The sequence below is a fragment of the Polyodon spathula genome, chromosome 1 (genome assembly GCF_017654505.1).
Source record: "Polyodon spathula isolate WHYD16114869_AA chromosome 1, ASM1765450v1, whole genome shotgun sequence".
NCBI classification, from domain to species: domain Eukaryota; kingdom Metazoa; phylum Chordata; class Actinopteri; order Acipenseriformes; family Polyodontidae; genus Polyodon; species Polyodon spathula.
This window is the reverse complement of record NC_054534.1, coordinates 94,416,302-94,442,696: the sequence shown is the minus strand read 5'-3', so window position 1 is coordinate 94,442,696 and position 26,395 is coordinate 94,416,302. Positions and strand designations below refer to the sequence as shown.

Below are 26,395 nucleotides of genomic sequence, written 5' to 3'. Positions count from 1 at the left end.
AACTGAGACTCCACTTAACTACAAATAATTCAGAATGTGAAAAAAACAAAAAACAAACAAACAAACAAAAAAAACAGGAACTTTGCCATTAGCAACTTTCAAAACGTAAGATGACAACATTCGTTGGATGAACTGGTAGCGAACATTCAAGCCTTGGAATCTCATTAAGTTAGGTACGTTATATAAATACTTTACTTGTTATATTTAATTTACATGTGCACTTGCAAATTTGTTACTATTGTGAAGTGAAAAAACGCGTAGTCCGCGTGAAAAATCCAAACACCAAGGTGGTCCTTACATTGCAAAAGGTTGTCGTTCCCGTGTGATTTATTGACCACCTTTTTAATATTATTAATTATCATTTTAAAAAAGTGCAGCTAGGACATTTACAAATAATTTATAAGAATGAAATATATGCTAAAAAGAGTATTGCCTACATGTTTCTACCTATAACAACTAAAACTGAACCTGGAGAAAACTGTCAAATTGAAAATATGAGAACTACCTTTAGCATCTGTTCTGAGAATTTTGACCTTTCCTTAAAAATCACCACTTACCATGTCCACAACAAACGCTGGTTTATTTATCCAGTGGGGCCACCGTAATCTGGGAAAAGAAAATTTAACTCCTAGGTGTGGAGGAAATGATTGACACCAGTGTAAACGAATGGTTCCTTTGTTTCCCTACCGTCATTTCTCAAATAACCTATTATACGCTTTTATGGGCGGTGCGTGGATTGTTTACTAGAAAGTGTGGTTGAGGTGTAGTTTTTGTCGTTACTAAGCAGCCGTTTTCACTGCGGGTGTCGGTAATCAGGTAAGTGTGAACCAACACATCTTTAAAGTTTAGTGAGAGACTTAGTGATTATTAAAGAAATATAATGCCAGCAAAGAAATTAAGTATTGGAGTAAATTGTATCTGTGCAAAACAGGGTGGGTGGTTTTATAATTACTTTTCATATCCACTGAAGTTCACGTACACATTTTGATTTATGAAAAAAAAAAAAAAAAATCTCAAAATATGAGTAAGGCTATACCGGTAAATATTCGCTAGTCTTGATATGTACAGTGTGAACAGATCGTTGACAGCTGTATGGGCAAGGCTACTTCAGCAGCATACTAACTGTGCAGTCTAACACAGATTGGCGAATTGAAAGTTTATTTCAGTGCCACCATGAGTAATGTCTCTGTGTCTTTTTGTAATTTTATATAAAATGCTGAAACTATGTATAAGCTCCAGATAAGCATTCCGTATATTTGTATGTGCTGGTAGTAAGAAGTACAGTTGAAAATTAGTGAGGCATGCACCATAGTAATATGTACTATGTATTACAATATTTAGGCATCCGTTTTTCTGTTCTTGAATAGAAAATACATGAATAAAGAGAAACCATACCTTGCAGTTCACAGGCCCCGCATTGGTGTCATGCAGTGTTACATTAAGCAGCATACAAGGTGACGTTTTAGTAAAATATATATTTTGATTGTGCAGGTCTATTGGTATGCTGCTAGTACTGGGTGGTGCAGCAACTTCTCAAACCACAGAATTGGATACAGACTATAGCCTGTTAAAACAGAGTGACAAACTGAGGGTGAATCCTTTTCATCATCTCATGGCATTTGGATGTAGTTAAAATACTTTTATTCTCAAAACCAGTACTTTATTGTAGGTTTTTAACAATACACATATAACAAGCCAAACTATCTAGATCAAGCTTGAGTTTGTTAGTAAAAGATATAGTCTTTGGGATAGAGATGAAAAAAATGTGGAAATATGTGTGAAAATATCAGCATACTGAGCCTCCAGTATTCATTTTTTTGCTAATCAAGATATCTTGTGCAACTGACAACTTAGAGATTTTTTTTTTATTTTTATTTTTTAAGAGTTCAGTATTCAATACTATAATTTGAGTGTACAGCACTTCTGTTGTGAAGTTAGGAAATGAGTAACTGTTCTGACTGGATTGTGTTGGATTACTTCTTGACTATGATAGGTTTCTTCTACGCACTCGCTTTACATTTCATTATGAACTAAATGTGTCTGTATTCTGCATTTTGTTTGCAGAAGACTGCAGTCACGAGTCATGATCTGAGATTTTAACCAGGAAACACTAAAGAAAATGGCATCTACTACGTGAGTAAACATTATGACAATATACACTTTAAGGAGCATCTGATAATTTGTTGCGCCCCATAATACAATTGTACTATAGGGATAGAAAAACAATCCTGTTGTCTAGCCGTTTGAGCCATTCCAGATTGTATTGGTAACTGCAGTGAAACTAGTGTCTACTAAAGCTCTCATTAAAACCTGAAGTGGCTGAAACTGCTGAACTTTCAGAGTCTTATTTCCCTCACTTCTATTTTCTTAAATACTAATCCAAACATTTTCTGTATTGACTGGTGATAATACATTTGCTTCAGTTTTGGCCTCTGACTGTTTGCGCCAATGCAGGCTAAATCTTCATAACTGTTTTCCAAAAGGAGCAGTATAATTAAGTATAATAATTAAGTTGAACAGAAACAGTGCAGGAGGTAAACATCCTGTAGACACACATATCTGTGGAGTTGCTGAATGTACATGTTTGGCTGCATACACACCTGCTTGTTTAACTGGGTCCTCTGTGGACAACCATGACCATACATACATTTTTCACTAGGTTATCACCTAAGGATCTTCTCAACTTACATGTTGAACACTACAGAGCTCCTGCTGGAATAATTCTATCACTGAATTATCGCAGGCAGAGCACCAACCCAGCATGTGCCTCACTGACCTCAAACTGCAAGATTTTTTTGTTAGGTAAATATTTTAGAGGTGCAATCAGTAATGTGTGTGTCACATTAAATTTGGTCATGTTTTCTGATTTTGTTTTAGAAATCTCCGTGAGAAAATTAAAAGCAAGCGAAAGGCACTCCAAGAATCCTTGACAAGAACCAAAGATGACATTGATACACAGGTAAATATAATGGAGGATAAATCGCCAAAATCCAAGAACATGAACATGGCTTCATATTTCTTTGGCTTATTTGAAGCAATGCATGACAAAAGGTAACACTTGTCTCTATAAACATATATGTTAAACATATATAGCTATAGTGTAACTGAACAATAGCGAGTAAACTAGAAAGACAAATGTATATATCAATGATACATTCTGAGTCGTCAGAGATCCCACTGAGATTATAACGTTACAGTTTTTGCCTTTTAAACCAGGGTTGCATATCGTGTAATTTCCCTCAGATGCTTTGAATTCTGTGGTAATTTGCCTGGAAAACAACCAACTGAAACATGCACATAATATTATATGCATCTGTGAACATATTGCTTATAAGCAGTATACACTGTATTTTAGAAACAGTTTAAAATGTGTATTTCAAGTTATTAAGATTCTAATCTGATATATGTAGATGTAACACAATAATAACATATTTCAAGAATATATTCCAAATTGAATATTGTTTATCATTCATAAATTAAGTTAGACAGTTGCATTTACATTTAATTATATGGGAAAGACTAGGGTTTGCAACAGTGGTTGCTGTGATTTCTGATATTTTTTATAATGTGGCCTCTTAAATGCAATGCATATCCATGTAAATTAAAGAAAACTCAGATAGCCAGTTAACACATGCTAAACAAGTGGCTTTAAATGGAAATCATTGCATAACAGAATACAATCAGTTGAAGCTGTTTTAAAATAACAGTAGCACAGAAGTATCTATGATTGAAAAGAAGGCAGCCCTAAGCAAGACTCAACATGTCCTGGAGTTCAGTTTTGCAGCTGAAATGCCACAGAGGCAGCCGCAAAGCACAGCGGAGCTCCTTGACATTTCTAAATCTGTGCTGTTTTGCTTGCCAGGCTCTGGTCAACTCAGAAATGGAAATCAATAAAGAAAGTCAACAAATAGCCGTGAAGGTTGGTATTTGTCCAGCGTTGAGCTTGGTGTGCTGTTTTTCTCAGCTAATAATTTGCCCCCATGTGGGTGTTCACTCTACTTCAGGCTAACTTCTTTGTGCTTCTGCTTACTATTCCTGTTAAACTGGCGCATACTTACCTGGAATTATTTTCTTTGTACCAGTTAGCTAAGGGCCACCTGAGGATGTGCAATTGTTAATAAATTATTGTCAGCTTTCCATATTAGTAAATTGTTTCTTCTGCATATCTTTTGATTTCTGTCATTGGCTCTTAACAATAGACTGCTGGCTATGTTTTCTCTTTCAACCCCCCAATATAATGGTTCTCATTGGTAGAAGTTTTTATTGGCTTTCCTATTGTCTCCTACTTATTGTTTAGATGAGACCTACATTTTTTTCTAATATATAGTTTACCATTTGTCACTGTTTTCATACTGGCAGTTGTCTTAGAAAATAATAGGAAGTTTTTGTATATTTGTCAACATTTTTAGAGTTTTTAAGTATATCTCCTTACTGTCCTTTTCATATAACCTGTGAACAGCTTTGTTGAAGAGTGTAATAGTATTTGGTCTGGTCTTGTGTTTGTGGTTTTCAGAGTACATTTTAAGTACCGGTAAGTATTATTACATAAAGTTGAACCTCTAGGATTTCTGGTTTAATAAGCATTACTGTTCTGCTAAAATCATATTTCGTTTTATATCACAAAGGATAAAGACCAGCTGTGGGCCTGAGAAATATACCAAGGCTTTCAGTGTGTGAAACAGCATCCACTCAAGTAAAATACCGCATTGCAAACTGGCTTTAAAGAAAGATATGGGTCTGTGTTTTACTTAGGAAATTGCAGACAACGAAGAGGAACAAGTGGAAAATCTAAAACGTACCCTCAAGGCGCAGAGACAGAGGAGGAAAAAGCCAGTAGGTTTTCTTTTTAATGTCATTATTTTATATGTCTATTTATTCTCATCATTTTTTTTTTTTTTTAGTAACATAGCATGACTTTTTTTTTTTTTTAATTATTATTGATTTTAGTACATCAGTATGAAAGAACAATAAGAATATACTGTATTTGGAAAAATGTACATGAATAATAGAAAAGGTAAGTAAACTATATACACTTCATGACAACAGCATCTGTCCCTGTCTCCCATGCAGGTTTTCTGAATATTCATCAAATATTATCTGACTGTCTGACCATTGCATTTACAATAACTTATGACACTGTGTTGAACAGTAACATGTGATCTGAATCCATTTCTCTCTTTTTTTGTGGATGAATAGAAGAAATGCATTTATTAAGATAGGAAGGCTGTCAATTTGCTAATTATTCAGATGATGGGGAAGCACAAAATGTAATGTTTTATAACCATGAAGACCATTCTGGGGAATTGTGTGTTTTTTTAACAAATCATTACTGGTTCATGTTTTTTAACTTTCAGCGTTAATGTTTTATGCAAATAATAATATATGTACACAGGATAAGACATTTATAGAATTTCTTACCATGCATTTAAAATCTGTAACCAAGTTTATTACTTTTTAAGCATAGATTAGTGCAGCTAAATTCAGAATGAATCGCTCACGATCATGTTCTCTTTTGCTTCTTACAATCAGGTAGGTATAACTAACCTCTCCAGTTGCATGATTGAGTCTGTGTGAAAGAGCTGTCACTTCGAGTTTTCTGATAGTTCCTCTGTAATTTATTACTGGAAGTCAGCTTGCCACTTTGTCGGAAACTCGGCTTTCAAGGACTGAGCGGAAATGCTGCGCAACTTCGTCCGCTTAGAAATAAATAAATTAATACATCTTTCTTTCTTTCAACAGCCTAAATTGCTTGGCGATTGTAATCTGCTTTCTCTAACCTACAGCATCTGCTGTCTGTGTATTTTTTATTTTTTACCTCTGCTCTTTGCAGCTTAAAAAGGTATATATATATATATATATATAAAAAAAACAAAGAGTGACTTTTCCTACACCGGGACCCAGATCTGACACCCCGCAGGTTCTTATGTGTGTGAACAATGTGTGCTTGCTCCACTGGGTCTGATTTAGTTCACTGTAGAGTAGACATACATTGACCCACCCACCGACGAGCTTGCAGCCGCTCACGGTGGATGACCAACAAACCTTGTGAGTTTGCATCACTCACATTCACGGGTTGGATGCAAAAGAGAATGTGGTCTGGAGGGGCCTATTGGCAGCTCTGACATAAAACGCTCAGTAAATACCCGATCAGTGGCAGGCATATCCCGAAAGTATAGTTGTTGGTCGTCTTCTCTTTCAGGGAAATGGGGTTACATCTGTAACCTATCGTTATGTTTGTGAGGGAAAGTGCTCAATTTGAAGTTCTAATAGTGTGGGAAAAGCATGTTACCCTTACACCTTTGTTATAGTTGCTTGAAGATGTAACGGACATGCCAACTGAAGAGCTGGTGGAAGACCTGAGCACTGTTGTTCGTGGCAAGAGAAGTAAGGATCTCTGAAAAACATTTTTTAATCTGACCAATTTTTTTAAGTGTAACTTTGCAACTCTGTGCAGTTACCAGTGTTATAATACTTCATGAAGATGACAAAATCTTAAAATTTATTTATGCTATCTTTAACTCATGTTATAGCTAAAAAGCAGAAAGTATAAAATGTGATGTTAAAAATGAGACACAAATAGATTGAGAGCAATTAAGAGACTGGATTATTGTACGAAGTTTCTGGTTTTGCAAAATGAACAGGTCTTTTTCTCCTTTCTCTAGATATAAAAATACATTGTATTTTTCTGTATGGAATTCATGCATCTGTGCATGTTAGAAATGTTTTTAAAAGGCTGGGGAATGCATGCCATGCCAATCTGTCAATAACATGAGAACTCTGACTTAAAAGCAATTGCTTATATACTGCAGTATATGTAATTTATAAAACTAATCTTACATTATTTATGATCAAAGCGATTGTTTTTGGGTTCCGTCCCTTAAAATATTGAACAAGGCTTTGTTCTCTCTCTCTCTCTCTCTCTCTCTCTCTCTCTCTCTCTAGCTTTGCCTCCCATCTCCTTGTCGTCTCCCAGAACAAGCTATGCAGAATTTTCAATGAGAGAACGTATGAGAGAGAAGCTGAAAGCTGCAAGGGTATAGTGACATTTATTTCTGCGTAGCATTTTGTTCTCTGTTCACACAGTAAAACTTAGTTTTTCAAGATATGAACTGACATGAACACATCACATTAACTTATATACTAAATATTCATTCTGTATAAGTTTGGGTACCTTTTCTATGTCTGATTTACAAGTCAAAAGCAGAAAGTGTTCTACAGCAAGAAACTTCTAGTGGGTCCCCGAGACAACTGAAGAGTCTTCGAGACACAGAGAAAGTCACCAGGTTTGACACAGAGGTAAGTGACTTAAACTGCTATTACAAATGCTTCAGTTTTCGTAACCCCCTACCCTTAATCCCTTTGGTATCTTTGAAAGAAGTGGAAAACTAATATCCTACATTAAATTAACACCAAACAGTACAGAGCAACTCTTGGGTGATGTAGCCTTTTATAAATTAAATTATTTATTTTAAGCACATACAGCCAAATGTAGCCATTAACAAAGTTGTTGATAAATTTAGAGCTTCAAGAGAAAGTACAAGCGACATCAGGTTTCTGGGTTATTCATTAAAAAATAGATAAAGTTAATACAACAAGTGATTTCCCCCCATGTTCACAATGTTTAAGTGCTGGTTGTTAGTGAATCTTGGAAGCTTTAGATGTCTGTCTACAAAGTATTGGTAAAGATGGTAGTCCATACTTTTAATTCATCAATCTTCCCATAGCTAATTCTAAAAAAAAAAAAATTGCACTAATTTCTAAACCATTCAGGCATTGCCTTAAATTGCCATTGCTTACATCATGTTTACTTGAAGATTATTTTATTCTTTGAACTGTTCTTTTAATGAAAGTTTGTAAATATTACCTGCCCCAGCAGCTGGATGATGATGAATTCAGGAGAAGTAGAGACAGTGTCTCTCCCCTTTCTTCGAGAGTCAAGTTCAGAGACGTAGTGAACAAGCTCAAGCAGAAACCTCAGGTATTAGTTGTAAATTGTTAGTATGAAAGCTCATGAGTGTTTTTTTAAACAGTCTTGTGGATTATACTGCAGCAGTTTCTTTGCTTTTGTTCTCCATCTCTTGTAGACGCAGACAGGTTTTCCTACAGCTGAAGAGGCCTACAACTTTTTCACTTTCAACTTTGACCCAGAACCTCCAGAGGAGAAGCCTAAAAAGAAAAGACAGGCAAGGCAAGACCAGGAGGAAGGAGAGGAAGAGGAGGCACAAGAGGAAGAGGAGGAGGAGGAGGAGGAGACAGCAGTTAGTGGAGAGCAAGAGGAGGAAGCAGAGAAGGTGAATTAGCAAAGCACCCTAACACTGATCAACAATACGTTTGTTAACATTGTTAATATTGTTAACATTTTTTTAAACAAATTGGATACAATCAGAAGTAAATCTTGTAGATATATGCATTGCCTTGATGCATTATACTTTAAAAGAACGAGAAATCACATTAAAGAGCAAGTAGCGGGGTTCTGAAAATATAGCGTTATACGTCCCCACATGCTGCTACAACTGCTTAAAAAATGTACCTGTAATTTTATTTTCATTGTTACAGCCTGACAACTTCTGACACTTATAACTTTAAAGTCTGTTTCAAAGCTGTTTTCAAAATTAGTGCTCTAGTGCACTGGGGTTTGAAATCTGCCCTTTAAATCACTGCAGGAAGAGAGATTTAAAAACATAACAAGTGCTCTGGCTTTTCAGTTCCGTACCACTCGTGGATCGTTATTGCAGTGTTACCTGTTTGACAATGTGGGAAATATTCCTTACACTATTTGTGCAGTAGAGTGGCCATTTTGAAAAAATCTTTGAAACAGACTTTAAAATTTTCTAAGTGTAAAAAGTTGTCAGGATGTTAACAATAAAAAAAATGACAGGTATGTTATTTAAACAGTTGTAACAACACGTGGGGATGTGTGATGCTATATTTTTTGGAACCCTACAACTTACTCTTTAAACACTGTCCAAAAATGTTACAAATATATTACACATTGACACTATTATACATTTGGCAACCTCCGCTGTCCTGGTGTAAAGGCATATGGGCTTGGATATTGAATATGTCCAGTCTGTGATATTAATCCAAATCAGTCTTTTTTCATCTTGCAGGTTTACTTTAAACAGATTAGCCATATTTAGGTATGCCAAAAACACTGCTTTATCAGACATTTTTCTAATGTAATCTCTGTTTTCTAATGCAAACTCTTTTCCCATGCAGGATGAAGACTCACCTCTTGTAAGAGAACAGGATGAAGACCTGTTTATTATCGATCAAACAGCACAAGACTTTCTTGAATATAAAGCTGCAGTGTGTGAAGGCTATAACAGCCGACTGCTAAAAGAGAAGGAAGTGCTCTTCACACCCAGTACACTCACAGGTAATCCTACTACACATCTTTGTGTTATTAGCTGCATATTCTTGCTATTCTGAATTAATTGTATTTTATTGATGTTCTGGGTCATTTTATGATTAAAAAAAAAAGATCTAAACATATTCTAAAAACCACAATGGGTTATATACCTCCTTGTATTCTTCATTGTCACCTCATCCTATATTCTATGTCTAATGGCCCACTCTCTGTGTTTGTATCAGTGCCTGCTTCCCACAAGGTCCCTGAGAACAAGCAGCCTCGCTTTCTGGAGGATGAAGGGCTGTACGTCGGAGAAAGGCCTGAAGTTTCTCTCACTAATCAGAACATCCTGGAGAACAGACTACTCCGACAGGAGGAGGTGACCATCTATTTTGTTTGCAACTGTTGCATAAAATGTTGTTGTTTTAATACCAGTATTGGATGGTTATAATAAATAATATAAAAGATGAAGAATTCCATTGGGACCCATCAGTTCTGAAATCCTTCAAAGAAATATCTGCAGAACATGTGTTGCTTGGATTAGTGCATGCTGGCCAGTATTTTGCCAAAATTTGCATTATTCATTGTGTTAGCATCCCAAGCTTTTAACATTTATGTTATTTATTTTCCATTCAGGGCAAGAGATGGTTTGGAGATGATGGCCGGATAATGGCTTTGCCCAATCCCATTAAAGAGTCCTCAACTAGGCCTCCTGTGTTTTCTCTCGAAGAAGATGTAGACCCTGCCCTGGAAACAGTCTACAGGAAGGTAATTCCTTTAAATGTCTTCATATGCCACCTTTTAACATTCCAGATCCCCAATCTCCTGCATACATGTGCACCACTACATGATTAAATATTTGTTATATGACAATGTGAAAAGTTTAATCAGCAGATGTAAGAATTTCTGCCCTTGTTATACGCTTTCTTATCCATGTAGCAAATACTATGCAAAGCAGACTTGCTGCTAGGTGAAATTGATGACAATTAGTACTTTGAACTAAACCAAATGCATGAAAATAGTTACAGCTGGCAGATTATGTCATTAAGTAAACAAGAGTAGTGCTTTACAGGGTTTTCAAATCAAACCACAGTTTTGCAGTTTCATCATTTATTATCAACATTTTAGGATAATATTCCTTTATGACATTTTACATATTGCGTACTTAGCGACTCTTTATCTTTTAAGATTAATCAGATTGGAACTTTAGTTCAAGAGCTAAACACATCTGCTGTGGCTCATTTTCATAAAATGTTGCATAAAGTTTGTAATCTATTTTCTTACATATAAATCCATTCCAGGCAGTGAAGTCCAAGTACACCAACCGTTACATTCTTGGCTCAGGTGATCCCCAGGGGGACTTTCAACTAGATATCGATGTGTCTGGTTTGATTTTCATCCATCATCCACTATTCAGTCGTGAACATGTGCTAGCAGCCAAGCTGGCCCAGATGTACGACCAGTACTTAACAAGACAGCAGAAGAACCTCACCAGCCTCCTCACAGACAAGGTATCCGTCCTCTCTTGTTTACTTACACATTTTACACTTTTGTCTTCTAGCAGTAGTGGTAACTGTTATTTCTGTCATTGTGCAGTTTGAATATATTATAACTTGATTTAAAACTAGAACTAATTATTTAATGTTTTCCACTAGTATGCATTTAGCAACTGAATTACATTTACATATACCTGCTTTAATGCATAACCAAATTAATAAAAAATTGTTGTATTTTAGAAAATGTATTACATGTACATACTAATTCTTGTGATCGTGTCACAGCATAAATAAATGAAGATGGGTGAAATACATTTTTTTAATTTCCTGTTATCCAGTAGGGATTGTGTTCAGTGTTATCATCTTAATTTTAGTTACATTCTGTATTAGTAGAGTAAGTTTGTAAAAACAGCTGTCCAAAAAATAACATGCAGTTATTAGAGTTTTTACTCTCAAATAATCTACTAATCTTATCTTGCATATGTGAGCAATTATATCCTCAGTTTCTTTTTATTGCCTTTGTAGTTGCATGCTCTAAGGAATGCCATCCGCAACATTACAGAACAATACGATGGACAAATTCTTAATCCAGTAATGCAACACAGGATATCAGAGTACAGATTTGAAATCAGGTAATTCTTCTTTCTGGTTGACTCTGGACCTGTCGGGTTTTGGGATCCCATTTGCTTTGCTTTTTTATTTTTATTTAAAGCTTCTACCATATGTTTTCTGAGTTTTGTAACCCACATTGACATGAGGTCGGCTTAAATATGGGACTGAAAGTGAAAAACCATTGCTACCAAATAATGCTAAATTATGCAATTATTTAAGCCATTCGATGCATGGTTATTTGTAGTTTAATGAAAGGAACTTTAAGGCTGTTTTATACAATAATGTGAATATATTTATATCGATTGCAGTTGCATAGTCATCTTGGGTCTAAATTAGGTTTAATGCAATATTTAGGTCATTCTGTTTTAACAGATATAGTAACATGTATTTTCTGCACAACAAAATAAGAAATTTTACTGTGCAGTGAAAATAAGCCTACAATGTTGTAAGGATATTTTGTGTCTACAGGCATACCCGAAAATTGCGTGATGTAGAACAGGAAAAGGATCGAACCTGTGAACTGAATTCCCGTTTAAGATCTAAGGACCTTCCTCTAATTTCCTTGCGTGATTTCCAAAGGTCTCACTAGTGACCACCACTCAAACTCTGCCTGAGAAGGTTTTTTTTTTTTTTTTTTTTTTTTTTTGGTTCCCTTATGTTTCTTCACTTTGAGAATTCTCAATTATCTTTTTTTATGCATTTATTTTTATTTTTGCTATCTGAACAATTTACTCTTAGTTATAAAATGCACATTTCATCTGTAATCATATGTTTCTTTGCAACTGCCACCCATCCGTGCACTTTGCTGCCACCTGCTGGTTTCTGAAGGTTTGTGATGAAAAACAGTGTGCTGAATTTTCATTTCTACCTAATACAAGTTCATTAATCCATATGTACTGTATAATCTATAAATTCCATTTTTTCAAACGGGTGGGGTCAATTCCTTTTTTAACTCAATTCCCAATTTAAATTTGTCAGAAATAATTGGAATTGGAATTTTATATTTTAGAGACCTCATAATTGTTCAATTTTGTGACCCACGTTGACAAGGTAAAAAGACACAAAAATATATTAATGCAATGTTTTGAAACAAGTAGACCTTCCATAATTAACACTACATACTTTGCATCACTTGTAAAGCGTTTAAAATGTGTGGGATTGTATAGTACTGACTGTATATCAAAACAACCATATAAATTAAATTTGTATAGTTTGGGAAGTTTAATGTTTGATTCCTGACCATTACAGATGGCTTCAATACTTTGAGCTGCCGCTGATTTAAATAAGACACGCCCTGACCATCACTGTTTGTCTTAAAGGGAGGAGGTGGATCATAGAGCAGATGAAAGACTCTTTGAATCTGAAATCCAGGCTGAAATACGTGAACTCTCTGAGGAGTTTGAGGAAGAGTATCAAAAGAAGCTTTCAGAGTACAAAGCAAAGTATGCAGAGTGGAAAGCATGGAAAAAGAAGCAGGTAGGATTGAGTAGTGATTTAAGTTTGCTGACACCTGATCATTTTAGAGTAGGGACATGTGAATTAGTCGAGACCTACTCAATTTCAATCTAAAAATGCAAGCACGGGGCTGCACTTGCCAATTATTTAGATTAAAATAGAGCCCACATTATTTGACAAATACAGCAGATTAATGCATACATTTGTTTCAGTGCATGGCTGTGTATCAGTCACTAACCATAATAATGTAATACCCATAACCAGAAAGCCAAAAGGAAAAAGAAGAAGAAGAAGCAGCAGCAGCGAGCTGAGGAAGAGGATGAGGATGGTCAGCAGAAAGAGAGCGACGAGGAGCTGGGGGAGGAGCCCCCAAAGCCAGACCCTCCAGGAGAGCTGGACGTAGCAGCGCTGGAACAGCAGGTCCGGGACAAAGCAAACCTCAGCCGCAGGAAACCAGGGGAATCCAGTCTCATAGTTGAGCTCACTTCTGCAGGCAATGTCACTCCAAATGAGCTCTGCCCAAGGTACTGTACGAGAAACAAAGGAGAAATAGAAAGGTCAGGAAGTAAGGATGTGCAATAAATAAAACATGACGTTTTAGCGGGTAAACTTTCTTCGGGAGATACCTGAAGGGGATTCAGGTGGCAGTAGGTCATTTTACTTATATTTTCTTCCCTTTGGGGTTCTCATTACTCATTTGTGTATCATTCATTTCACAATACAACCATTCAATCTGGCACAGTCTTATGAGAGTCTTATTTTTTCATTATTTGTACTTTTTTTTGATCTGTTGATTTTCGACTGTCTAAAATTAGCCAATGAATGTTGTAGCAGTATAAACTGAGGTCAGACTTTAGTAATACAACAAAGGTTTTCAAAAAATATCAATGGCTTGTCATTCCTTTACAGAGGTGAGATTATGAGAAGAGAAGACACCCTGAAACGCTCAATCTATACAAAAGTGCTTTACAACAACAAGGAAGTCTCCCGGACTGCAAGTCGCACGTTAAATTCAGATTTCAGAGTCCACTTTGGACAGATCTTTAACTTGAAAATCGTCAACTGGCCAGAAAGTGTCAAGCTTCAGGTATGTATGTTATAATGTAGTCCCAACACATATACAATTGCAGACTGCCCAAGTCTCCCGGGACTTCCGGGAGTCTCCTTGATCTGCATAACACCCTCCCTTCTCCTGAAAAGTATAGCTAAATGCACTGTCCCTGTTTTTGTAAAGGCTTTGCTTTGTTTGTATCAAACAGATCAGGCACGAAAGCCAAACTGCTAGCTTTGCTAAACAAAGTGCATGTTGCTTGGTGGGTAGGTACAAGGTAGTTCAAGTTGGCTGGTCAGTAACCTGTCCATCAAACATAAGGTATTCGTAATGACAGCAACGGTTTTGAAGGTGGGACATTAATCACGGTGGCATCAAAGGACACAACTGAAGCTGAAACTGAGGGTGAACCACATTGTTTAAAAAAGAAAGAAGAAAGAAGTAGAAGTTGCAGTTGTGATCTGTAGCTACATCAGAAAGAGGAGTACTATAAGTGATTTGTTTGTTCTACCACATCACACGTTCACGTTTAAAAAAAATAAACAACTTTAGTACTCTGACCACCTCTAGATTTGTCATTTATTCATTTACTATAGAAATAAATTAACTTTTGCAAACCTGTCTTACGTCGAACTAATTCAAAATTAAAAACACAGCTATAATGACCATTAATGAAAATAACCAGCAAGTGCTTAATTTGCAAAACATTTAGCGCCTGAATTTTTCAGCACCATCATCCCTGAAAGGAGAGAAACGCTGGTTAATGTTATAGACCTGAAAATAAATAAACTGATATAAAGTCCCTAGATTGTAATTCTTCACTGTTTATTTGTACATCTGTAATGTCTCTTTTTGTTGAACAGCAGAATTAGAGTGTTTTAAATGTTCTATACATTGAATGCTAATGGATACAATAAAGGTATGTAATGGAAATTCCTGACTACATCTGTAATTTAGAAGTACATTTATCTTGCTGTAAGTAGGAGTAACAGGATTATGCTACAAGTTTGAAAGTCTCCTTTTACACTATTATACAGTGAAGAGCTATTTTCAGTAAATTACTTTTTTGTTGTCTTGGGACATGCTTCATTATCTTTTTTAAACCAAGTGCAAAATGTACTTGTATTATTTGCACTGCAGGGGTTACAGCATGTGAGGCAGGCAAAGAAAAGGGATACATGCCACACAGTCTCTCAGTTCTTCAGGACAGATCAGGATAGAACTCTTCAGGATAAGGTTATCAATGCTGAGGTGCTGTTTACAGGATTTTTAGTTGAGCACACCCTGCCATTTTCAGTGGCTCATCATGCAGTAAGTTTGTTTCACAAGATGTTCCCAGACAGCGAGACAGCAAAGCATTATGTTATTGTCGTTACACAAAAACATCTGCCATTGTAAGAAATGCACTTGAGTGTTCCCGAAACCTGTTTCAGCATATTTTATCATAGAAAAGGCCATATAGTCTAATGATAGATGAGAGTATTGTCAGCATGATTTTCAAAAGGAGCAAGTTCGGAACTAGGTTGCAACATGATTTTTAAAGGCTGATTAACCATATCACTTAATGTATTATTTTAAAGGGTCAACATTTCATCAAAACCCTTTGAAAGCCATATATTTAGTGATCCAAATCAGCTTTTAGAAAGCACTTTGCGACCTCATTCTTATTTGCTCCTTTTGAAAGTCATGCTGCATGTGTGAAAAAGAGTGCGCTGTCCTTGCAAGGTACTTTGATGAAGAGAAAGATCAAGTCCATGTAGTAAGGTTTGTAGATATGCCTATCTATAATTCAGCAAATGCAGAGAACATATTGAGATGTATTTCATCATCACAGGAAGGAAAAGGCTTGGTATTGTTGGGTCTCCCTGAAATCAATTTTATACACTTGGGTTATCTGCAATTGTTCGTATTGTACTATATTTCGATGACTTGTAAAACCATTGAAGGTGCTTTGGTGTGTACAGTTAATATATTATTTATTATTATTATTATTTATATAATAATAATCTTGTAATTTTTTTTTTTAGACGATCTAGTGGCAAATATCTCTTAACCTTTTTTGATTTTCTTTGTTTATGTACTCGTAAACAATTTTGTTATAATTTACTTGTTTTAAGTAATTCATTAATTACTGTTAAATGTACATTTTTTTTACTACATTTTTTATATATATATATATATATATATATATATATATATATATATATATATATATATATATATAGTTTTGTTCTCGTAAGATCTTTTTTTGTTCAGTTGCTAGGACTGTTAAATGTTTATAATATTAGTTTCTTCTGTACGCTATTCTTTAGGTCTTATTTTAACGATTCCGTCATTCAGAAAGACCAGGCACAAGTAGAGAAAAATGCAAACAGCTCCAAACAGTATCTATAGATTGAGGCCTCAAGACAACAAAGCAGCCTGCAGTACAGCATAAGGAGATAGAGAAGTATTCAACAGTAAAGCTTTGAGATACAGCACTGGGCAATGGCAGTCTGGCAACAAATTGGTTTAGCATGGAGAGGCAGCAGTGCAGAATCCAGAGACAGCAGGTTCATCCATAGCAGAGCAGAGGCAGGAACAGTCATCCACGGTGCTATAAAGTTCCTGGTAAAACATGTTTCAAATTAACATACAAATAAAATCAATTTGTTTGCAATTGTTTGCGTACTGTAGAAAAGCTGTACAGATGGCTGGATATTTTGAATATTTTCTGGTTTCAGGTATTTGAAATGGTGGGATCATCCACAACAATGTTGGCAGAAGTGTATGTACCTCTTCCAGACACTACAGTCCTCACTGGCAACGCCCCTTCAGAAGAGCTTGAGTTCAGCAGCAACCAGCGCGTCATGTTTGATCATGAGGGAGTAGGAAGCGGTAATATTTCTCTGATCATTCATGTGGGGGAAAAGTACAAATGTAGCCGTGGGGAGTCTTACAATATTGACATAAAAAAAAAGAAATCATGAGAGAAGAATTTCTAAGAATTAAGGAATTTGCTGACATATTGGCACAGTACTGTTATTAAAATTACAATTTGTTTTGTAGACACTTTTGACTGTCATTTATTTCTTAATGATTTCCTTTCTAGATGTGCCATTTTCCTTCGAGGCTGATGGGAGTAACAAGCTGATTCTCCTGACGTCTGGTAAACTGTCCTGTAGTGTTTCCTGGGCAGTGGGAGAGAGCGGTGCTCCGTTAGTCCCACCTGTGTCTCAACAGACTGGTGGAATTCAAAGGTAATTTATTCTTCAGTTCATGTTGTTAACAAGTTATCCGTGTAATGAAATGTGTGACTCATGGTTCGTATTACAGCAGAGTGAAGTGCTTGCACAAAAGACATTTTATAAAACTGAATTATTTGTATGACTTATGAATTGTTGAATTTCAAAACCCTTCTTTGTTAAACTTGTACTTTTTTTGGTCTTTTTAAAGTGCAATTAAACAACTGGATGCCATTGCATGCATTGGGACGTCTGGTGTAAGTGACATGAAAAAGTTGGCAAAATGGGCTGCTGAATCCAGACTTGATCCAAATGATCCCAATAATGCTGCACTAATGCAGCTACTAACAGTAAGATATTTCATAATCTCTAATCTCAAATCATACTTTTAATTTTTTTGGAAAGTGTTGCTGATTGTATTTCTGAAGCTTAGGGATCTAAAATTCAGTTTTTGGCTAGAGAGAAAAATAAACACCAAAACATGTACATTATCAGTTTGTTCTGTTAGTGTTAAGCATGATTTGGGGTTCTAGCACAAACATAAGCTTTAATTTTGCTGAAAAAAGAAAGTCTTAAATGTTATCTTTAATTTTCATTAGATCGCTACCAGTGGGGAGGTCCAGATTCCTGACTTCTTTCGCCTAGAGCAGTTACAGGAGGAGTTCAATTTTGCCTCGGAGGAGGAGCTTCAGAGATCCAAGAGATTCCGGCTTCTGGAGCTCAGGAGTCAGGAGGTGGCAGAGTTCCGTAACTTTAAAAGAGTCCCTGCACTAGACAGGGAAATCTCAGAGAAGGTGTTCCAGGTAGGATCTACTTTTCAGCTTGTGTTTGACTGTCTGTGTTTGTGGCCTGATAAACTCAAATCCTGTAATCCTTAGTGACTAGCCTGAGACATCACCTGAAGGTATTAGAGCTTCACCTGGAGCCTTTTGCTTACTTGTCTGATATATATATATTTTCTTTTATGAATAACACAGCAAATAATTCTCAAAAGGAAGTCAGTCATACATTCTTATAATTGCCTCATAAGTGTAATGCATTTTCCTATTACTTGCCTGCTTTATCAAAGTGCTGTATGCATCATATTCTTTCCTATTAAGGAATATGAAAAGAGGCTGCGTGAGAGAGAGATTATTGACACAAATGATCATCTGGATGCCCACAGAGCATTGGTAGCCAAGTATTTGCAAAAGGTAAGGAGTTTATACTTTTTCATGATGGCTTGTTATTAAACAGACAGTGTTGACTATCAGGACAGGACATTATACTCTGGTCTTCTCTTTACAGGTCAGAGAATCTGTGGTAAACAGGTTCCTGGTTGCAAAACATCATTACCTTCTGTCTGACCTTGTTGTGGAAGAAGAGGTCCCCAGTATCGGGTACAAATATCTCTGTTAAACATGTGTGATCTGATGGTCTTCTCTTCCTGTCTGTCCCCAGTATTGCATGCTTCACTGTTGCTATCCCTTCTATATTATTTTTAATTTGAATTCCTCAGGACTTTTCCGTAGCTCCCTTAGCACAGAATTACAAGTAGGTTATGATCTTGTTAAAACACTGCATCTGATATATTAAATAAATACATTAATATAGTTGAATAAATAAATAATTTATAATAATTTGACACTGAGCACTTTTATTACCAGATTTAAGTCTAGAATAAGAACAATTAGAAGTAGTACACTGATGGATTTTCTTTTTTTGTTGTTGTTGCTTACATAGTGAAGACTAGACATATTTTAATTCACTAATTTGCTTTACATAAACTTAGCCAAAACCTTAAACATACAATCATCTTCATTAATACCGCAGAAAAATAACTCAAAGTTGTTAAGTTTGCAGCTTGTTTTTTCCTAATTAATCACTGCTATGTATTTTCCTCTTTGTGTTAAAACTGTCACTTGTTAATTTAACCCACTAAGGTATATATTTAGTAATTGTTTTTATGTTTTGTCACTCATACATATTTTTTCTCTTTATTCATGTTCTTTCATTTTCTTTCTTGTTTGCTTTTGTGTTTAGTGTTGGGGGACCTGGGTATGTTTCTATAACTTGTATGTCTTTCAGTGTGATGAATATGTGTGTGTGTGGTGACAGCATACTTTCTCTGTGCGACTTTGATCAATTTTTCAAGGATCTTTGACACTGTATTGATATTAACTCTTCACCAGATGGTTAAGCTGTTTACTGATTCAAACAAAACCAACAGAGAAGAATACATTCAATATACAGCACAAGGTTTCAAAACCTTTTCATTACACAGTAATCTGGTTTATACGCAGGTCTCTGCCTTCACACAGACAACCCCTGATTCATAAAACCAGTGTTCAAGGGCGCTAGAACTAGAGGTGCTGGGGATGTGACAGCACCCCCTGGCTTTGCATGGCTTCCATCATATACATTGGTTATAGTTTTGTTCAGCACCCGCACTTTAGAAATTGTTCCAGTGCCAGTGGCAGTCTTTGTAAATATGTGTTTGCTTGACTACAGAAAGGTGTGCCTTATTAGGAAACACCCTGGGAAATGTAGCCTTTCTCTTCCTAGATAAAGAACAAAGACCTTTCCCTTTTCACTGATTTCAAAGCCCACCTCACCTTAAATGGTATGAAGTATACAATATTTGGGGTCCTATAGGAATCTTTTTATACTCCCCCCCCCCCCCCCCCCCCCCCCCCATCCCCCCATTTATATCATAGTATGTTTTTGAGATTTTAGTTTGTGAATGTCTTTAGATCTCATTTGTGTTGTTTTTACATTATATAACCAGTGAAACAATATAGACATTGGAGAACTGAATATTTACAGTCTTACTAACTATTAAACATGTACTGAAAATAGCAAGACTGGTAAACTGTTCAGTTTACAGGTTCTTAGAACTGAACAATTATTGAGACTGATATTTGAATAAATAAAAGTTGAATGTAATTGTTAATGTAAAGAACAGACAGAAAAAAGCAGATTTGGCTGGTTTTTATTCTTTGTTATAGTTATTATGGAATTACTATAAAGTACCATTGGTCATTCCATGGTCTTGTCTGTCCGCAGAAGGGAACAGCTGTAAAAGTTAAATTGTTAGCTTGGAACTTAAAGGTAGTCCTTCACTTCACAACAACAATTCTAACATTTTTATTTTAAATGCTACAAAAGTATACTGTTGTGGAAAGACAAAAACTTAAATGACTTGTATGTGTTTTGGGTTTTAATGACTTACTGATGGATTTACTGTCTCCAGTGTTTTGGGAATCAGCCTGTTCAAGCTGGCAGAACCCAAACGGCCACTGAGGCCAAGAAGAAAAGAAAGAAAGAAAGTTACAGCCCAAAATCTGTCAGATGGTGACATTAAACTCCTAGTCAATGTTGTCAGAGCCTACGATATTCCAATAAGGAAACCCAGCACAAGGTAGGAGCCCGACTAGTTCATACTGAGAACAAATTAGAAATTCACTGGTATGGATATATGATTATTGCAGTCTGTTAACCTGTTTAATTAGTTTAAATCCACACCAAACCAAAATGTTTCTGTGACTCCATAAAATAATAAGGTGAGGTTTTCCATCCTAAAGAGTAATTTAAATGTGAAGCTCTTTATTTGTATCAAGTCATCCCAAACATTTCTGAAATATTGTATTAAATTCTAATTTGTGTTATACTCTGTGTTAAAGCTGTTGTAGCCTGATGTCTTACACAATAGATACGTGAAACACAGACCAAATCAGCAAAGTGTTAGTTTACATATCTAGCTGAAGAGCCCATTTTATTTAGTGTACAGGTACTGTGTATTGACAGCAATACAAAAATAAACATGATTTATTATTTTTTTAACAATTATTTTAATTCATTTTCCAATTTTTCTCCAAATTTGGAATGTCTAATTATTGTTCAACCTGGTTCACCACTGCAACCCCTGAACTAACTCGAGAGACGAAGATGAGCACTTGCATCCTCCAAAATGAGTGCCGTCAACTGTCTGCTTTTTTACCTTTCTGCAAGCCCGTCATGCAGCCGTACTTACAGCGTCGGATGACCACGCAGTTCCGAATTGCATACAGGCCGGCCTGCAGGGGCCCGGCCAGCCATAGGGGTCGCTGGTGTGCTGTGAGCCAAGGACTCCCCAGTCGACTAACCCATACCCCGCCAGGGCAGCACGTGGCCAATTGTGCACCGTCCCCTGGGAACTCCCGTCCACGGTCGGCAGTGGCATAGCTTGGGTTATCAGAAATCTCCAAGCTATAGGGTGCAACCTGCACTCCGTGCCGAGTGCCTTTACCGGATGCACCACTTGGGATTTAGTTGATGGTGCTGGTCTAGCCTGTGAAACATATATCTGTGGCGAAATAGAATCTGACAAATGCAACGCAGGAGCTGTTCCTTAGCTCAAGTTCAAATAACCTTAACAGAGAATCTCAAAGATTAAATTCAACACTTTTTAGTAACTGCTATAAATACATAATAATCATTAATCAAAATATCATGCACATTTTTCTACTTTCTAGCAGACCTTCTGTAGCATCAAGATCTGCAAGGTCTTTTACTGAAGCATTTGCTGCCGGACAGCCATCTCAAAGTCCAACTCAGAGTAATGACTGGCCTCTCCATCAGGTATGTTTTGTTTTTAACATGAGTATCCACACTATGCTGTGCAGAATAACCTTCAGGTCCTACTAAACCACTTCTCTTTTATTTAATCAAGTATGTCAGTAAGATATATCCCCACCATGATGTATATCAACAGTATGTACAGAACAGTATAGAATAAGAAATGGAAATTGATATTGTAGTTTTAAAGAACATTTCATAAGTGATATTTAAGGTCTAGATATCATTAGAGAAGAAAATAAGTTGTTGATATCATGACATTTCATAGCATACTATTAAAATGACCAATGTAGAGTATGTGAAATAACTTCTCGTGTTCTCAAGTTACGCATATGTAAGTGCGACATACAGTTAGAGAAACACCTGCATATATACCCACAATCTGATGCTCCCAATAACTAAGGTTAAAGAAATGGGCTTTTAACCAGGAGGTCCCGGTTCTAAAAACTGACTCATTGTGTGACTCTGAGCAAGTCACTTAACCGCCTTGTGCTCTGTCTTTCGGGCGAGACGTTGTTGTAAGTGACTCTGCAGCTGATGCATAGTTCACACACCCTAGTCACCCACACACTGTTGCAGCAGCAAAGGTCATTCAAAATGATCTAGACAAGATTCAGAACTGGGCAGACACATGGCAAATGGCATTTAATAGAGAAAAGTGTAAGGTACTGCACGCAGGAAATAAAAATGTACATTATAAATATCATATGGGAGATACTGAAGTTGGAGAAGGAATCTATGAAAAAGACCTAGGAGTTTTTGTTGACTCAGAAATGTCTTCATCTAGACAATGTGGGGAAGCTATAAAAAAGGCTAACAAGATGCTCGGATACATTGTGAAAAGTGTTGAATTTAAATCAAGGGAAGTAATGTTAAAACTGTACAATGCACTAGTAAGACCTCATCTTGAATATTGTGTGCAGTTCTGGTCACCTCGCTATAAAAAAGATATTGCTGCTGTAGAAAGAGTGCAAAGAAGAGCGACCAGAATTATTCCGGGCTTAAAAGGCATGTCATTTGCAGACAGGCTAAAGAATTGAATCTGTTCAGTCTTGAACAAAGAAGACTACGTGGCGACCTAATTCAAGCATTCAAAATTCTAAAAGGTATTGACAGTGTCGACCCAAGGGACTTTTTCAGCCTGAAAAAAGAAACAAGGACCAGGGGTCACAAATGGAGTTTAGACAAAGGGGCATTCAGAACAGAAAATAGGAGGCACTTTTTTACACAGAGAATTGTGAGGGTCTGGAATCAACTCCCCAGTAATGTTGTTGAAGCTGACACCCAGGGATCCTTCAAGAAGCTGCTTGATGAGATTTTGGGATCAATAAGCTACTAACAACCAAACGAGCAAGATGGGCCGAATGGCCTCCTCTCGTTTGTAAACTTTCTTATGTTCTTATGTTCTTATGTCTCTGTAAGTCACCTTGGACAAAGGCGTCTGCTAAATAAACAAATAATGTTAATTAATATTAATAAGGGTTTTTTCCAGATATATGCAAAATTCAAGTGTAGCATTGAGATGAGCGAATGTACGGAAAGACAGACACCTTCATATGTCCTCCAAATCTAATATTCTCAATAACGTGTGGTAAATAATGTTAATACCACGTTTAATCACAATTATATAAGTGGTACAATCTCCTCCCTGTCCATGCGGTTTCAATTTGACTTCTCCTTGCAGTGTGTGTATAATTTTAAATGTGTGTCTTTGTGTATTCAGTTTACATGCCGTTATTTTTCATCTTTTCTAAGGTTTTGGTACGTCCTTTTGTGGAGGTTACATTTCAGCGTACAGTGCGGCAGACAACAACTGCAGATGGACCTAATCCAAACTGGAATGAGGAATTAAAACTACCATTTAGGTAACAATTTTAAAACAAATTCCAGATGCATTATGTACCACAAGTAAACTATGCTGTTTATTTAATTACTTTTTGTACCTTTGGTATTTGTGTACTGATGACTTTTTTGATAATACAAAATATTTCTATTTTGGGATATAATAGATATACAGTAAGTAACATATCAAGAAAGAATATTGTCAATGAGACTTGTGATCCATATATGTACTGCTTCTCTCTTTCAGAGCCCCTAATGGAGATTACAGTACTGCTAGTTTGCAGTCAGTGAAGGAGGAAGTCTTTATCAATGTCTTTGATGAAGTTGTGTATGATGTCATAGAGGTAGGTTTGTGAGAAATGGTGGTAGATGGTTAGATTCTCCATAGTTGCCAACATGGTATATAACTGTTGCCATCTATAATGTTTTTTCCTAGGATGACCGTGAAAGAGGCAGTGGAATTCACACTCGGGTTGAACGACACTGGCTAGGAGCTGTCAGGATTCCTTTCACCACCATATACTTCCAGTCAAGGGTAATCATTTTACCTCTCACACAGCCAAAGACACACACACATGTAATGTGTATCAGGATACGGCCTTATGGCTGTTTGAACTGCTTTACTCGGTGAATACTGGAGGTGTGTTACAAAAGCCACTGTTGTCACACTTTCAACACCATTTATTAAAGATATGAAGTGAGTACAGACCTTATGTTTATATAAACAGGCAAAAATGTGCAGATGACCTTGATCTCTGACACACTTAAGACAGCCATTTTGTGTTACTTTTTAGTTCCGGGTGATGGAGACCAAGCACTTTCAGACATTGGCTTCAGTTCACCTATATCTAATTTCTCCATAGAAATGTCATGATTGTATTTAAAGGTTTGTGAAACATTTATTATTCCAAAGAACAGGGTACATACCTTATTCCAATGCCTTTTATATTGTCATAGGCGTTGTGCCACGGTAGCGTCATGGCTACGATGGTACTGGCAGGGAGAGGGACTCAGAACCAGGAAGCTGCAGTTTAAGCGCTATTGCACACACTTATTAACATTTACAGTAAACAAAACACATTAACAAAACAAAAGGCACAAGGGCCAAAACAAAAGGTCTACACAAAAAATCACGGACATAAACAGGACAGCAACACAACAACATGCACCTTTACCAACACTGACAACTTCTTTAACACCCGCGATGGAGCCTCATTACCCATTATTCATTCAGTTGTGGCTCGTCACTTTCCCACGTGTTTTCTACACACACACCTCATACCGGCTTCCGCCCTGCCACAGGCATTTATGTAGTAAATGGTATATTAGGATTCATAGACTATAACCTCCATAATTAATTTCTGTAGATTGATGGAACGTTTAAGATCAACACACCCCCGGTTCTTCTGGGCTACAGTAAAGAGCGCAGTCTGGCAGGTGAAGGAGGCTATGATGCTGTGAGGTGCCTGAGCGAGGGCTCCTACATCACGCTGTTTATCACTATTGATCCCCAGCTTGTACCTGGGGAAACAGTGAGGGAAAAGGTAACTGCTTCTATTCTAACAATTACATCAAAAACATATGGCCGCTAGAGTTTGATAGTTAAGCATTTTTCAGGGCCAGATGCATTCCATGAATTTGGTATTAAATATACTGATTAGTGAATATAAAATATAATATCAAGGTTATATTTTTGATGGAACATTCTTGTTTGAGGAGGTTTTCTTGTTATGTGGTTGATTATGCAGTTAAATACACTATGTAACACAATTTTTGTTCCTGGGTAGTAAGTGTTATTTCCTAATTGCTTATAACTCAAAAGTACATAAAATGGCTATTATTCCCCACAAACTTTGCTTTTGTGACCAGGACAGTGATATTTCAAAATATCACTGTTTCCAATGGGCAAATGGGCAAATGTGTGTCTTTTCGTTCACATAAAGTCAGAAAAAAACAACATATGAATCCAAATTAACATGTAATCGTAAATCTCGAAAAACTACTCACTTCTAAATCTTTTGTAGTCATTTTTGTATTACTTTAGTATAAATACATGTTAATTTGGATTCATATGTTGTTTTTTTCTGACTTTATGTGAACGAAAAGACACACATTTGCCCATTTGCCCATTGGAAACAGTGATATTTTGAAATATCACTGTCCTGGTCACAAAAGCAAAGTTTGTGGGGAATAATAGCCATTTTCTATACTTTTGAGGCATAAGCAATTAGGAAATAACACTTACTACCCAGGAACAAAAAAAAAAAAAAATGTTACACTGTGATATTTATTCTAACTAATATTGACCATTTGTGAAAGGTAAATAACAATGGTTTAGTCTAAAGAAATAAGGGAAACATCTCTATTAACTTTAAACTTTTATGCATTTTCATTTTTGGCTGTTTGTTTTTTGTGCCTACTGTTTAATTTGGGTTTTATTTATTTGTTTATGCCTCAGTGTGCTTGACTTTTTTTTCTTGCTTTTCTGCTGCTTTTCTGTAGATGAATAACATGAAGGTAAATAACATGCTGGTCGTTACAATAACTAGATGGATAAAATAATAAAGTATCCTGCTTTGAAAGCATCTCTTTTTATTTGAAATCATTTTCTACAATGTTCTTCCAAACTTCAGTTTTTTAAAACCCATGCCTCACAGCTTCACCTTAGTAACACCAATTATTTTTAATTTTGGGTTTGCTGTAAATGCAGCTACTGGTGTGGAGTGGTTGTGCTGTGCAATGTTCATTTGTTTTTTTGTAGTAATTT

At 36.3% G+C, this 26,395-nt stretch overlaps 1 protein-coding gene across 1 annotated transcript in view; it reads left to right on the top strand.

The window, feature by feature from the left end:
* Window positions 1–1,368: 1,368 nt before the first annotated feature.
* cc2d2a (coiled-coil and C2 domain containing 2A) overlaps window positions 1,369–26,395 on the top strand; it is a 29,499-nt gene continuing 4,472 nt past the window's right edge. Inside the window, 31 exon segments of the mRNA XM_041266666.1 lie at window positions 1,369–1,454; window positions 2,065–2,133; window positions 2,878–2,959; window positions 3,863–3,919; window positions 4,753–4,833; window positions 6,309–6,384; window positions 6,943–7,034; window positions 7,195–7,296; window positions 7,874–7,978; window positions 8,085–8,291; window positions 9,220–9,379; window positions 9,595–9,731; window positions 9,989–10,120; window positions 10,654–10,863; window positions 11,374–11,480; window positions 11,929–12,078; window positions 12,780–12,936; window positions 13,180–13,439; window positions 13,825–14,002; window positions 16,690–16,843; window positions 17,058–17,205; window positions 17,402–17,540; window positions 17,790–17,993; window positions 18,291–18,383; window positions 18,478–18,569; window positions 20,423–20,590; window positions 21,684–21,789; window positions 23,542–23,651; window positions 23,876–23,972; window positions 24,065–24,163; window positions 24,996–25,172. Of these exon segments, the coding sequence (XP_041122600.1) occupies window positions 2,120–2,133; window positions 2,878–2,959; window positions 3,863–3,919; window positions 4,753–4,833; window positions 6,309–6,384; window positions 6,943–7,034; window positions 7,195–7,296; window positions 7,874–7,978; window positions 8,085–8,291; window positions 9,220–9,379; window positions 9,595–9,731; window positions 9,989–10,120; window positions 10,654–10,863; window positions 11,374–11,480; window positions 11,929–12,078; window positions 12,780–12,936; window positions 13,180–13,439; window positions 13,825–14,002; window positions 16,690–16,843; window positions 17,058–17,205; window positions 17,402–17,540; window positions 17,790–17,993; window positions 18,291–18,383; window positions 18,478–18,569; window positions 20,423–20,590; window positions 21,684–21,789; window positions 23,542–23,651; window positions 23,876–23,972; window positions 24,065–24,163; window positions 24,996–25,172 (3,894 nt within the window). The 5' untranslated portion in view covers window positions 1,369–1,454; window positions 2,065–2,119.